Source organism: Sorex araneus, chromosome 3 (assembly GCF_027595985.1).
Source record: "Sorex araneus isolate mSorAra2 chromosome 3, mSorAra2.pri, whole genome shotgun sequence".
Lineage (NCBI taxonomy): Eukaryota > Metazoa > Chordata > Mammalia > Eulipotyphla > Soricidae > Sorex > Sorex araneus.
Genome location: NC_073304.1, coordinates 175,772,749 through 175,786,450, shown reverse-complemented (window position 1 = coordinate 175,786,450; position 13,702 = coordinate 175,772,749). Strand labels below are relative to the sequence as shown.

At 57.2% G+C, this 13,702-nt stretch overlaps 1 protein-coding gene across 1 annotated transcript in view; it reads left to right on the top strand.

Annotated features, from left to right (window-relative positions):
* FEZ1 (fasciculation and elongation protein zeta 1) overlaps positions 1-13,286 on the top strand; it is a 39,196-nt gene extending 25,910 nt beyond the window's left edge. The window contains exons 4-10 of the mRNA XM_055131400.1: positions 1,874-1,960; positions 3,513-3,681; positions 6,839-7,110; positions 7,530-7,610; positions 8,583-8,658; positions 10,821-10,886; positions 12,972-13,286. Of these exons, the coding sequence (XP_054987375.1) occupies positions 1,874-1,960; positions 3,513-3,681; positions 6,839-7,110; positions 7,530-7,610; positions 8,583-8,658; positions 10,821-10,886; positions 12,972-12,988 (768 nt within the window). The 3' untranslated portion in view covers positions 12,989-13,286. The remainder of the gene's footprint in view (positions 1-1,873; positions 1,961-3,512; positions 3,682-6,838; positions 7,111-7,529; positions 7,611-8,582; positions 8,659-10,820; positions 10,887-12,971) is intronic.
* Positions 13,287-13,702: the final 416 nt, after the last annotated feature.

Below are 13,702 nucleotides of genomic sequence, written 5' to 3'. Positions count from 1 at the left end.
TTCTGTCAGAAGTCTCTGCTGAGGGGGCGCTCAGGGAAGAGAGGAGAAGGTTCTGACGGGAGCACCCTGGCCGACCACCCAGGACAGCTGGGGTGACTCCTTCGAGAGCAGGAAGCAAGCGGTCGCAGAGTCCAGGCCGCTGAGATCCAGCCATGCACGGGTGAGCAAGTGGGCTCCTGGCTGCGGAGACTCTGCAGAAAGTTTCCTGGGAGACACAGCTTTCCCGCCCCCGGGGGCATTCAGATCAGACCTCTAGACACGGGCAGCACGTCTGCTGGGTTGTTTCGCGCAGGATTTGAGCATAAGCGCCAGACTGGAATGGGCTCCGCAAAACCAGCTTGCAAATAACCTTTTCAGACCTTGACAGCTAGAATCTGTCTGGGGGAAGATGTTCAGAATCTTCAGTGGGGTTATGAATTTTTCAGGATCAGTGTCTTGGTCTATTATTATTGTTGTTGTTGTTTTTATTATTGGGATTTACTTGGTCCTTTTATTTCTGGGTTCAGGTGCTATGTGGCCCATTCCATTAGACGCTTTATTCCCTGTCACAGCACCCCTAGGTTCCAATTTCAAGGTGGCATCTCCTCCAATTCCCAGAGGGTGCCTCTTTGTACCAGGGCAACCTACCACTTAGTGTCTGAGAAATGTGAAAGCAGCGGCTGGCAGGGCCCTCCTGGTGGAGTCGGCACTGTGGGCAGAAGTCATGGGCTGTCACGTCCCTGGGGAGGGTTCTTGGTTGACCCTCGAGGAACAACACTGCCCCTTTCAGTCAGAAGGGAACAGCCACGTACCCCTCATGCCTTTTCTTTTTCCTTCCTTCCCTTCCTTCCTTCCTTCTTTTTCTTTCTTTCTTTCTTTCTTTCTTTCTTTCTTTCTTTCTTTCTTTCTTTCTTTCTTTCTTTCTTTCTTTCTTTCTTTCTTTCTTTCTTTCTTTCTTTCTTTCCTTCTTTTATTGAATCACTGTGAGATACAGTTATAAGCTTTCATGATTGAGTTTCAGTCATACAATTGTCAAACACCCATCCCTCCACCAGTGCACATCTTCCACCACCAGTGTCCCCAGTTTACCCCTCCCTCTCTTTCTAACCCTCCCCCTGTCTCTATGACAATTTCCCCTACACTTTTTCTCTACTTTTGGGCATTATGGTTTGCAGTACAGATACTGAGAGGCCATCACGTTTGGTCCTTTGTCTACTTTTAGCACACATTTCCCTCCTGAATGATCCCTCCAACCATCATTGTCTTAGTGATCCCTTCTCTATTCCAGCTGCCTTCTCCCCCAGCTCATGAGACAGGCTTCCAACTATGAGGCAGTATTCCTGGCCCTTGTGTCTACTGTCCTTGGGTGTCAGTCTCATATTATGTTATTTTATATTCAACAAATGAGTGCAGTCCTTCTATGTCTGTCCCTCTCTTTCTGACTCATTTCACTTAGCATGATACCCTCCATGACCATCCACTTGTAAGCAAATTTCATGACTTCATCTCTCCTAACAGCTGCGTAATATTCCATTGTGTAGATATACCAAAGTTTCTTTAACCAGTCGTCTGTTCTCGGGCACTTGGGTTGTTTCCAAATTCTGGCTATTGTGAACAGTACCACGATGAACATACAGGTGCAGATGTCGTTTCTACTGTGCTATTTTGCACCCTCGGGATATACTCCTAGACATGGTATTGCAGGGTCATATGGAAGCCCAATATCTAATTTTTGAAGGAATGTCCATATTGTTTTCCAAAAAGTTTGACCAAACAGGATGCAGGAGTATGGGGGGACATCTGCCAGCCAGGGGGACTGGGCCAGTCCTAGAGACACAGGGAACCCCAGGTGTGCCAGCCGCCCATCAGAGTTCTCCTCCCTCCCCTGCCACAGATCCATGAGAAGGAGGAGGAGGAGTTCAACGAGAAGAGTGAGCACGACTCCGGCATCAATGAGGAGCCACTGCTCACGGCCGATCAGGTGCGTCGCCCCCGTCAGAGCCGGCCCTCTGTTCTCTTGACAGCCTAAGAGAACATAACCTCAGGAACAAAGCTGTCCAGTCTTATGGCATTGGTGCTGAGGGCCTGGAGGGTATTTGATCAGGGAGAGCATTTCTCCTGGTGCCTCAGTTTACCCCTGGCCAGCAGCGGGAATAGGACCCCTTGACACTTGGGCTGGGCCGGCCCCTAGGCTGCCTTCCCTCCTGCTGTGTCTGTTCCTACAACTCACCTCCGTGGGCTCAAGCCCAGACAAAATAGGCCCAGACACCCGTTCCTCCAAGACAGGAGGTGACAGGTGAGGATCCTGGTGATGGAGGAATTTCTCCTGACTCCTACAAGGTTTGGTGTTTTGCATCTTCACTTGTGTCTCTTTGTAAAACGAAACCGGAAAGGGCCAGAGAGCTAGTGCAGCAGGAAAGGCTGGGCCTTATCCAGTCCCTGGCACCAGAGATGATCCCCTGGGTACTTCCAGGAATCAGCCCTGAGCACACTCGGGTGTGGCCTCAAAACAAAACAAAACCCTGAAAGAAATAGAAGAGATCTTTAAAAGAGAAGTGAGGGGACTTTAAGTTCAGTCTCCCCTTCCAAGTCCTCTAGCCGTGGGTGGAGTTTGGTATGAAGAGGCCTGGGGGTCACTGGATGGGGAGGCACACAAGGCCCGGGTTCTATCTTGGCACTGAATATCCCCCCACAGCACCACCCAGATGGGACCGCCCCCCCCCCCATCAGTGAAAAGAACAGGCTCAGGGGTACGTGCTCGTGTGCCGAGCTGCGCTGTGGGTGCCTTCGGAGCATCTCTGCTTGCCCGTCTTGCTTCTGGCAATAGTCAACATACAAAGGAGCCCCCTTAGCCCCTGTATTTCTGCCGGCAGCTAAGGCCGGTGCTGCCCCGTGGCCGGGCCAGAGGAGGGCTCCTGCTCCCTGTTCTCTAGACTCCCCGGCCCAGTGCTGTGCTGCTCTCCTCCCCGCCCAGGGGAGTTCTGGAGGAAGAGCCGTTTTCCTCTAGTGAAGAAGCTCCCCCGGTGAGCGGTGCGGGGGAGACCTGTTTTCCGCGTGACCATCTGCATCCTGACCGTGAGTGGATACACTCGCTCCCACTTAGCTAGACAGTGCTTAGCAGATCGAAGCCGATGTTCCCTTCCAGGCAGCCCGGCTTCCTTTCCTGAAAGAGCAGTTTGTTTCCAATAAAGCTCTCGCAGGCAAATGATGCTCTTGGAAGAGGCTTTGCATTAAAGGAAGTGCCCCTTTAAGCCTTTGGACAGGCCTGTTTTTATTCTTCTTCCATATTGATTGCGCTGGATAATGCCGATTTAGGAATTTGTTTGTTGTTGGTGGCCACCTCTGGCAGTGCTCGGGGGAGCATTCGGTGCTGAGCATGGAACTGGGACCCGCCTCATGCCAAGCCTGCACCCCCTGGCGCCATCTGCCAGCCCTGTGAGGACTGTCCCAGACGCCTCCTTCCCCGCTGGGTCCTCTCTCCCGCACGCCTCTGGCAGAGAACAGAGCCACAGGGTCCTGTATCTGTTCCTCAGGTGATCGAGGAGATTGAAGAGATGATGCAGAATTCCCCAGACCCCGAGGAGGAAGAGGAGGGTGTGGAGGAGGAAGACGGGGGTGAAACATCATCGCAGGCCGATTCGGTCCTCCTGCAGGAGATGCAGGCCCTGACACAGACCTTCAACAACAACTGGTCCTACGAAGGTGAGGTCGGAGGGCTGTCCGGGGATGCTGCCTGCAGGCCTCGGCCTGGTCCACCACGGCCCCAGAAGGAGGGCTCAGGTGTAGGGGGAGGCAGCATCTTTCCGACTGGGAGGAAGGAGAAGCTGGCCGTTCCGGGAGGAGAATGGCAGTTGGGCAAAAATAAAGTGCCAATCCAAGAATGAGACTAGAGGGGCTGGAGCGATAGCACAGCGGGTCGGGCGTTTGCCTTGCACGTGGCTGACCCGGGTTGATTCCCAGCATCCCATATGGTCCTCTGAGCACCACCAGGAGTAATTCCTGAGTGCAGAGCCAGGAATAACCCCTGTGCATCGCCAGGTATGACCCAAAAAGCAAAAAAAAAAAAAAAAAAAAAAAGAGAGAGAGAGAGAATAGAGCAGAAGCAGAAGAAATTTGAAACCGCTATTCTAAAGGGCACTGCTGCAGAGTACTGGGAACATCCGGCAAGGTCATGAGGATGACGGCTCGTGTTTTATGGAGCCTTTTCATGGCGCCAGCACCTGGTCCAAGACCTTCCTCCCATGCACTTCCTTCCTCCCATACACTTCCTTCCTCCCATATACTTCCTTCCTCCCTGCACTTCCTTCCTCCCATGCACTTCCTCTCTCCCATACATTTCCTCCCATGCATTCCCTTCCTCCCATGCGCTTCCTTCCATGCATTCCCTTCCTCCCATGCACTTCCTCCCTCCCATACATTTCCTCCCATGCACTTCCTTTCTCCCATACATTTTCCTCCTCCCATGCACTTTTTTCCATGCATTTTTTCTCTTCCATGTATTTCATGCCCACACCCAACCCCACCAGCAAGTGTTCCGAGTGAAGAGTGGTACTTCCAAGGGAGTCTGTTCGTGGGGAGATAGAATTAAAACCAGAATCTCCTGTCCATCTAGAAAACTTCTCCAGGAAGTCGAGGAGAAAGATGGTTTTGTTAAGCACTCAGCCAGAACGGGCCGCCGGGGCTCAGAAAGCCAGACAGCAGCCTTGCTCCCCTCCAGGGCTCAGGGCGTACAGCCCGTGTATTGAGCAGGTTTTGCGGTGTGGAGGCACTCAGTGAGTGGGGCCTCTCCGAAACAGTTAACCCAGCTTGATGGCCGCAGTTCAATGTGGCAACTCCCTGGCCTCCTAGAAAACATTCTGGTATCCTGCACATGCTAGGGGTCTGATTAGCCACTAAAAGGATTTCTGTGTGCGGGGCTGGATAGCACGGTGCATAGGGCATTTGCCTTGCATGCGGCCGACCTGAGTTCAATTTCCAGCACCCCATATGGTCCCCCAAGCGCCACCAGGAGTAATTCCTGAGTGCTAGAGCCAGGAGTAACCCCTGAACATCGCCTGGTGTGACCTAAAAAGCAAAATAATAATAATAATAACAAAAAGCATTCCCATGTGCTTGGAGAAACAGGAAAGACCTTCTTTTGTTTGGGGGCTTCACCCAGCAGTGCTCAGGGGTTACTCCTGGCTCTGTGCTCAGGGGACCATATGGGATGCAGGGGATCACGCAAATGAAGTGTCCTACCTGCTGTACTATCTCTGCAGCCCCAGGAACGAACCTTCTGAAAGAGGGAGAGCCTTGCAGGGTAGCTGAAGTAGGAGCTCATGGACCAAGATGTCCTGGGATGGGAACAGGCCAGCAGCTGGAGGGGCCTGTCAGGACAAGAGACAGCTGTGCTGGACACGGGGTGGAGGGAACTTAGACGCTCTAAAGGACAGGGTTGGTCTGGGTCAGAGGGTTCCATCTCAGACCAGCAGAGACCATGGGAGATAGGCCAGGGAAAGTGGGTCTCTGTAAAGACTGGGATGTGGGGAGGCAGCAGAAGGGGGGTCCCAAGCCAGTGGGGGACAGGTTTGGGTGTAGTGCTGTAGTCATAGCTGCAGTCAGACCATTTAAAGCCACGCACAGACCCCAAACACAGACGCGCTCAGCGGAGCCTCGGGGAACAGCCGAAGTGCAGAGCTAAATGGCAAAGCAGAGGACGGAGGGCAGCAGCCCAGAGAGGGGAAGGTCCAGCCGAGTGGGCAAATCCATACAAAGGGGGGGCAGGAGAGGGGGTCCTTGGCTCGATGAGCCCCTTAGGAAGAAGGCGGTGGGGAACTGCCCAAGGAGAGGCTGCTTCCGGGACCAGAACCTCACAGGCAGCACTTTCTTGTCTGCATCCCGCCCTCGGCTCCCCTTCTCTCCCCGCAGGGGTGCTCCGTGCTGCACAGGACTGGGGAATGGAGGCCGGGGCACCCTCTCGCCTGCCCGGGCACCGCCAGGAGGCCTGGGCCCAGCACCGCCCGTCCCTCCTCCTCCACACACCTGCCTGCACCTCTCCTGACGCTTCCCTGATTCTTAACTCCCTTCACATGAGGGACCTGGGAGAGACGGAGGGAGAACAGGGAGGCTGTGGGGGCTGAGAAAAGCCCGTGCACTGGGGGCCAGAGAGATAGGACAGTGGGTAGAGCACTTGCTTTTGACCTGGGTTTGATCCCCGGTACCCCATGTGGTCCCCCAAATCCTGCCAGGACTGATACTTGAGCACAGAGCCCAGAGTAAGCCCTGGGCACCCCTGGGTGTGGCCCAAATCTCCCCCCTCCCCCAAACTCAGTGTCCCACTAACTGGGCCAGGTGTCGCTAGGAGTGGCCCCGGTCCCTCCCCCACCCCTACTGCCTGGGAGGCCCCCAAAGTAATCCAACAGACCAACCAATCAAGGGGGCCTCTGAGCCAAAAGGCCAGGCGGTGTTAGCAGGAGGGGAGGGGGAGGCTGGTGAATGGGGCATAACCGGTCAGTTGCGTGGCCAAGAAAGGACAGGACAGACGTTCAGTGGGGGACCATGTGCAGTGACCCGTGATGCGCCTGATGCCCGAGGTGCTCCCGAAACTAGTGCTGCTCCGATGCCATGCTTCTACGACAAAAAAAAAAAAAAAAACTTGCTTAAAAAAATAAGAAAATTCTAAAATACAAAGTCTTAAAAAACGTGGAGAAAAAGAAGACGATGTGCTTGTCTGTCCATAGGCTTCCTTGGACCCCGTTTCCTCCCTCTCCGTTCCCCACCGTGGCTGTGCCCCATCGGGCGCGTCCGGAGTCGCAGGGTCCCTCCTGGCCCTGCGGCTGTGGCTCCCGGCGGGGGCCACACGGAGCCTCTCTCCCCGCAGGCCTGAGGCACATGTCCGGCCCGGCGCTGGCCGAGCTGCTGGACCAGGTGGAGGGCGCCATCCGGGACTTCTCGGAGGAGCTGGTGCAGCAGCTGGCGCACCGGGACGAGCTGGAGTTCGAGAAGGAGGTGAAGAACTCCTTCATCACGGTGCTCATCGAGGTGCAGAACAAGCAGAAGGAGCAGCGGGAGCTCATGAAGAAGCGGCGGAGAGAGAAGGGGCTGAGCCTGCAGAGCGGCCGGACGGAGAGGGGCAGCCAGATGCCTCTCAAGGTGTGCGGGTGGGCGCGGCGGGGGCGCTGGAGTCCCCGGGGGAGACCTGGGCAGTGGGGCGGGGGAGGGGAGGCCCTTCGAGGGGGCTCCCGGTCGAGGCTGGTCAGGAGCCTTCTTGCCCAGCTCCGGGAATGTCCGGCCGTCCCCGCCCTGGTTCTGACCCGGCAGAACTTCACAGGTGCCTGGGACCGGGAAGGCCCACGTCGGTGCGTTTTGAAAAAAACTTCCCAGATAAAGGCTTTTTCCTGCCCCGCTGCCAGCCACGGGACACTAACCTCCCCAAGTCCCACCCCTGGGTCTCCCCAGAGATGTGCATGTCCCTCCCGTGGGCCCAGGCCCGGCGTCTGGCCTGCAGGTGGGCCCCGCCCTGCTCCCCGGAGCCCAGGCTCACAGCGTCCGGCCCTGTGTGTCCCCCTCAGCGTTTCAGCATGGAGGGGCTCTCCAACATCCTGCAGAGCGGCATCCGTCAGACCTTCGGCTCCCCCGGAACCGACAAACAGGTGAGGGTGCCCGCCCCGCTCTCCCTAACTCCCACCCATAAAGCCGGGCGCTGGGGGGCTGCTCGCCCGCCCCATCCCAGCCTGGGCAGGGAGGGCAGCTGGTCTTCCCTGCTTGCCGGGACGGGCAGAGTGTCTTCTCAAGATCGGCCACTTGGGTTTTGTTCTGGAATGGTGCCTGGCGGTACTCGACGGCTGCTCCCGGCTCAGTGCTGGGGCCGGGGGGGGGGAGGGGGGGGCGGGGGCCGGGGGGGGGGGCGGGGGCCGGGGGGCGGGGATTCTGAGGTTGCATGGGGAAGTGGGTGGGGCCCGAGACTGAACCCAGGGCAGAACATGTTGTCTGACCCACCGAGCTTCCCCCTGGCCATCCAGCTGAGCCTCTCTGACCTCTGGTAGTGGAGGGCTTGGGTGGCACTCAAAGCCCAGCCTGGCAACTTGGGAGGACAATCTGCGTTAAAAGGGACTTTCGTGACCACTGTCCCCAGACGGTTCACCCTCTGCCACATGGGCTCACCAGCCAAGCTTGTCAGTCACCTCCCCAGTGCCCCCAGAGGCCCCTCCTGTCTGCTACGGAGGGTTATTTGGTTATCCTGGGGACCCTCAGGAGTTTGTAGAGCACTCCATATCCGACAGAGGGAGCAAAGCCAACACCCCAACCATCCACACGTCAGGCCCAGGCCCGCTGCAGCCCAGCTACTACTGGGTGAGGCCCCTCCCCAGGAGAAAGAAAGAGCCAGTTGCCTCTTCCCCGGAGGCTTCCGCAGCCCCTGGGCTGCCTGGGCTCCTGTAGAGCCAGTGATGCAGGAGGCTGGAAGGAGGGGAAGGTTTCCCTGGCCAATGAACAGGCTGAAGCCTTTAAAGGGGCAATTCTCACGGGAGGGGAAAGCTGTGGGCACCGGGTGTGGAGAACAGCCCGGCCCCGGCCCCGAGCAGGTGCCCTGTGCCAAGCACCGTGTCCGTCTGTCTGTCTCCTAGTATCTCAACACCGTCATCCCCTACGAGAAAAAGGCCTCGCCGCCGTCCGTGGAGGACCTCCAGATGCTGACCAACAGTGAGTGGGGCTGGAGCGACAGCACAGCAGGGGGGGGCGTCTGCCTTGCATGCAGCTGACCTGGGTTCGATTCCCAGCATCCCATATGGTCCCCTGAGCACCGCCAGGAGTAATTCCTGAGCACAGAGCCAGGAGTAACCCCTGAGCATCGCCAGGTGTGACCCAAAAAAGCAAAAAAACCTTTACAGTTATGTAAAAATACTACGAAGTGAAAAATATCAATAATCTAAAGATTTTCTTTTTACAAACATGTTATCCTAGAACTGTCCTCCATATATATATATATATATATATATATATATTCTGGTTTTGAGCCACACCCAGAGGTGCTTAGGGCTTACTCCTGGCTCTGCAATCCGGAGTCACTCCTGGCAGGGTTCAGTGCCCCCTCGGCTCCCTCCACTCCAGTGCCCCTAAGAACACTGCTCCCCAGAGCTGGAAGTGGGGGAGGAGTGGGGTCCCATCCATCTCCCCGTTGGACAGTCCAGAATGTGGGACTGCAGAGGGAAACACCTGCTTCTGAGCAGACCCCCCCACTTGAAACCTGCCTTGTCCATTGTCCAAGGGTCACTGCCCTCCCCAGACACACCCAGAGCTGCAGGGTCCTAAGCCCCTTCCTGCCCCACCTCTGGTTCCCAGGGGGGTAATGGAGCTTTGGGGAGAAGGCTGGGGTGGGGACCTTATAGAACTCTGTCCTCTGGACTGCTGGCCCACTGCCCTGCCCCTTCTCTCCTCTGTAACTTGAGCTTTCCTGGTTCAAATGAGGAGCCCACCAGAGTGCAGGCAGCGCTATTCCTGGCGTCTGCTTTCTCGGGTGGGACCAGGATGATGGCCAATAGCATCTGTTTCCTGGAAGAAACGGGCTCAGGCTCGGGCCCCATGAAGGGTCCTTGTGTCTTCACACCCCAGGGTCAGGGGGCATGTGGCAGATGCTCTCAGTCAACTTGGCTGTATGGGAGAACGGAACCCAGGGAGCGAGCAGGGAGGTCCCTGTCCCTGGGAGTCCCCTCAGGAGACGAGTTGATCAGCTGAGCAAGGAGGGGACCGTGGAGCAAGGAGTGGGCAGGACAGCATCTGGACCTGCTTTAATGCAGCCGCTTCTGTGGCTTTTTGGCTTTGCTTGTGGTATGATGTGCCAGTTGTGCATTGGAGAGAGCCAGCCCCTGTGGAATCCAGCCCCGGTAGGAACCCAGCCCTGTGGGAATCCAGTCCTGTAGGAACCCAGCCCTGTGGGAATCCAGTTCTGTAGAAACCCAGCCCTGTGGGAACCCAGCGCAGGCAGGAACGCTGTGGGGAGCACAGCTCCTCCTAGTTCCATGCACTCCTTCCCGATGTTTCCCCGGCTCTCAGCGTGGATTCCCCATAGAGTTCATGTTGATCCACCGCCTCTCTCTTCTTTCCTTCAAACATCGTGGCCTTCAGAGTTGCGCATAGCCCGGTTGTTACATGCACTCAGTGATCCAACCCCTGTCCCAGCTCCTGCGTAACCTTCCCTCCACCGGTGTCCCTATTTTCCCAGGCACCCCCAAGCTAGCCCCCTCTTCAGACACATAAATAATTTACTTCACATTGCTTGTTGCTTGTTACAACTAACTGGCAGCTGGAACTCTGAAAAATATTTCAATGAAAGAGACTTTGTGAAGATTGTTTTATCTCACGATGAGGTCATTCAGGTCCTTGTCCGAGGGTTGCCTAAGCTGTTCGCTGCTAGCGGAGCTGTTCCGGTTGGCGCTTGCTGAGTTTAGTTGGCTCTTTCCCCTCGGACTCAGTGTGCACCTACTGGGATGTCGGTGCTGTGGAATTTGGCTGTATCTCGCGCGTGTCCAGCTGCTCCGGCAACCCGAGGATCTGCAGGACGGTCGGTCGATGAGTCTCCAGGGTCCCGCTCAGGGCTCCTGGCGCTGTCCGAGGTTAACGGAGCTGCTGCGCTGTGTGGTGGAGCCGAGGGAATCTGCTGAGACCAATGAGGTCCAGCTAGTTTCTCCACGCGATTTCCATAAAGCTGACATCTACGGTGTGGGCTTTCACGGGAGCTTCTAGAATTGGGCTCCATCACTGGCTTTCTTGGAGCCAGAGGCTCTCGTTCGTCACTTTGCGCGTGGGTGGCCGGTCTCGCTCTCTGCACACGGGGACCTTGCTCACGGCGCTCTTCCCTCCTCCAGTTCTCTTCGCCATGAAGGAGGATAACGAGAAGGTGCCTACTCTGCTCACAGACTACATTTTGAAAGGTAAGTGCTGCCTCCTCCTGCAGATACTGGGCTGGGGGTCCCTGCCGGCGGTCCCTGCCAGGTAGCAGCCGTGGGTAGGGACTGCAGCCGGACACAGTGGACGTGCTGTGGCTTTCAGCCCATTCTGTTGGGAAACAGAACGCCTGAGGTCACCTTGAACGGTTTCCAGGGCTTGCAAGGCAAATAGCTGGAGGCCTGGGTCAGAGTCCTTCTGTGGCTCGGGCCACGGAAGGCTGGAACGCATCTACAGCACATTTAAAGCACAGTGACATGCCCTGTTAGCTCACAGCTGATCTGGTTCATCAACACCCCAGCCCATATTCTCCTTCTGTGTTATTTCGGAGGAAATCCCAATCCTCGGATTGTTTTCCCCATTCATAAATATTTCAGTCGACACGTGTAAGACAGAAGGCCCCGTCTACGTGGGGGATTGGTGCTCAGAGGCTGCTGTTATACGGGGGTAGCACCCAGACTCCTGCAGACGGAACACGGGCTCCGTTTTCGGGGCCATCTCACTTAAGGACTCTTTAATTTTGGGGGTTTGGAGCCACACCCAACAATGTTCAGGGGTTACTCCTGGCTCTGCACTCAGGAGTCGCTCCTGGCGGGGCTCAGGAATGCCTGGGATGGAACCTGGGTGGGCTGCCTGCAAGGTGAATGCCCTGCCCACTGTGCTTTCACTCTGGCCCCGCCCATGAGGACTTAAAATATATATAACCACGACATTATTATCACAGCTAGGGAAATAAATACCTTAGCGTCTTTGTCTCTCCAGTGTTTTGATTCTCCCAGTTCCATTGTGAAACCAGCAACTCTTCCTGCCTCGCAGTTGGCTGTCTCTTAGTGACCTGTTTCTTGGAGAAGTTAGATCATTTGGGCCATAAAACCCCTTCATTCTGGCTGTTGTTAGCTGTGTTTCCATCCAGGGCTCAATTTAGCGTTTCCACCATGTTCTGTATTTCCTGCTCCTTGGTGGGGTCTGAGAATCTTGGGGTGTGAGGGAGGTTTTCCCGCTTCCCATGAAGAAGCTCCTACTGGCCGGCTGTGATTTGGGATGTGTGTTCGAATCAGCTCGAGCTATGCCAACCCAGTACCCTCTGAAGCCAAGTTCTGTGGCTTCAGCCACAGGATTTTATTTTCTCATAGTTCTGGAGAAAGGTGCTGGGGGGTTGTTTCTCTCGAGGGAGCCCTTGGAGTCAGGTGTGGAGAGGAAAGAGCCTTGGGGTGCTGGATTGTCTCCTTGCAAGCACCCCAATCCGGGCTGACACATGCCCACCCGCTAGGACCTCCTAGAGGGCTCCCTGCCAGAAGCAGCTGTGACGGGGGCCAGGCGGGGCGCCTGCCTTGCTCGTGGCGGACCCGGCTTTGATTCCCCGAGCACCGTCAGCAGTGATTCCTGAGCGTGGAGCCCCGCGTACGAGCGTGGCAGGGTGTGGCTCAAAGCCACCACGTCAGAGACCAAGTACAGCCGAGTTGGGAGCGGTTCCCGCACGTCAGGCTGTGGGCACCCACCCCCCCCCCACCGTGGGCTGTACTTCTCGGGACCACATGACTGGGGGTGCAGCTGCGGGCAGGAGGTATACCCCAAGGGCACCATTCCACTCAGGTGACTCGAGTTTCCATCCACTCAGCCTAAATACTGGGGAGAGCGTCTGGCTCTCAGGTGTGGGCTGGGTGGCGAGGGCCCATCCTGCCAGAAGCCTTCCACCTCTGAGCAGCTGAGGGCGGCGGGCAGGTGCAGGCCCTGGCCCCTCGCTGTGGGGGCCCAAGGCTGAACCCTCTATGTTCCGGCCTCTCCCCCCCGACACTCCTGAACCCCTGAGTGGACTCTCAGGCAAGTGGGCGCTTTCACACAAGCCCCCTGAAGCTGGGGTGCTGCTCTGGCCCTGCCATGTTGGGGTCACCGCAGCTACCCCAGCAGTGCTCAGGGCCCCCCAGGGGCTGGGGCGGGCCAGGGTGGGGCACTGGCCAGGCGTGAGCCCCGAGCACCATCCTGCCTCCCGGCCCGGAACTCCTGTCAGTCATCACGGCGAGCCCCAGCGAGCAGGGCCTGCGGTGACCCTCTCCTCTCCTCTCCTTTTCCAGTGCTCTGTCCCACCTAACCTGGCCCCGGGGAGCAGCCTCGCTGCGGAGGTCACGAGCGAGCGCCACCGCCCTCCCAGGCACTGCATGAGCCGCGCGGCCTCCTCCGGCGTGTATGTAAGCGGGGTAGCTTAGCCCGGATCCCGCGCCAACGCTGGCTTCTAGTCCTAGTTCTCATTGGGTGCATGACCGAGGCGCAGGGCCGGCGCCCGCGGGGAGGGGCGGCCGTGCCCACCGCTCATTATCTAGTCTGACTCCGGCCCTCCCAAGCAGCTGACACTCGAAGACTAATTTTGAAATAAACCTTCATTTAATTAATGCTCTGCTCTGGAGTCTGGCGCCGTGGGAGGGGCCGGACGGGCCTGGCAGGGCGTGGAGGGGGGCCTACAGAGGGTCCATTCGAAGGGTGGGGGCTGCCTCGGACCCTCCGATCTGGCCCCCAGGCACCAGCAAAGAGGCTGCACTGCTGAAGTCGGCTAGGAAATGAGTCGGGGATGGGACCCGAGAGATAGTGCAGCAGGCAGGGCACTTGCCTTGCACACGGACCCCTTACGGTGCCCTGAGCCCCACTGGGTGTGGCCCAAATATAAAAAAAAATTGGGGGGGACAAACCAGGCAAGTGCTGGTGTGCCAGCCGGAACCGGGGTCTCCGCATTGGGCTTTGCTGCTGCTTTGGGAAGGCCCTCCTCCTCCCCCCATGACACGTGTCCCTGACTCAGGCCAGGCCCTGCACT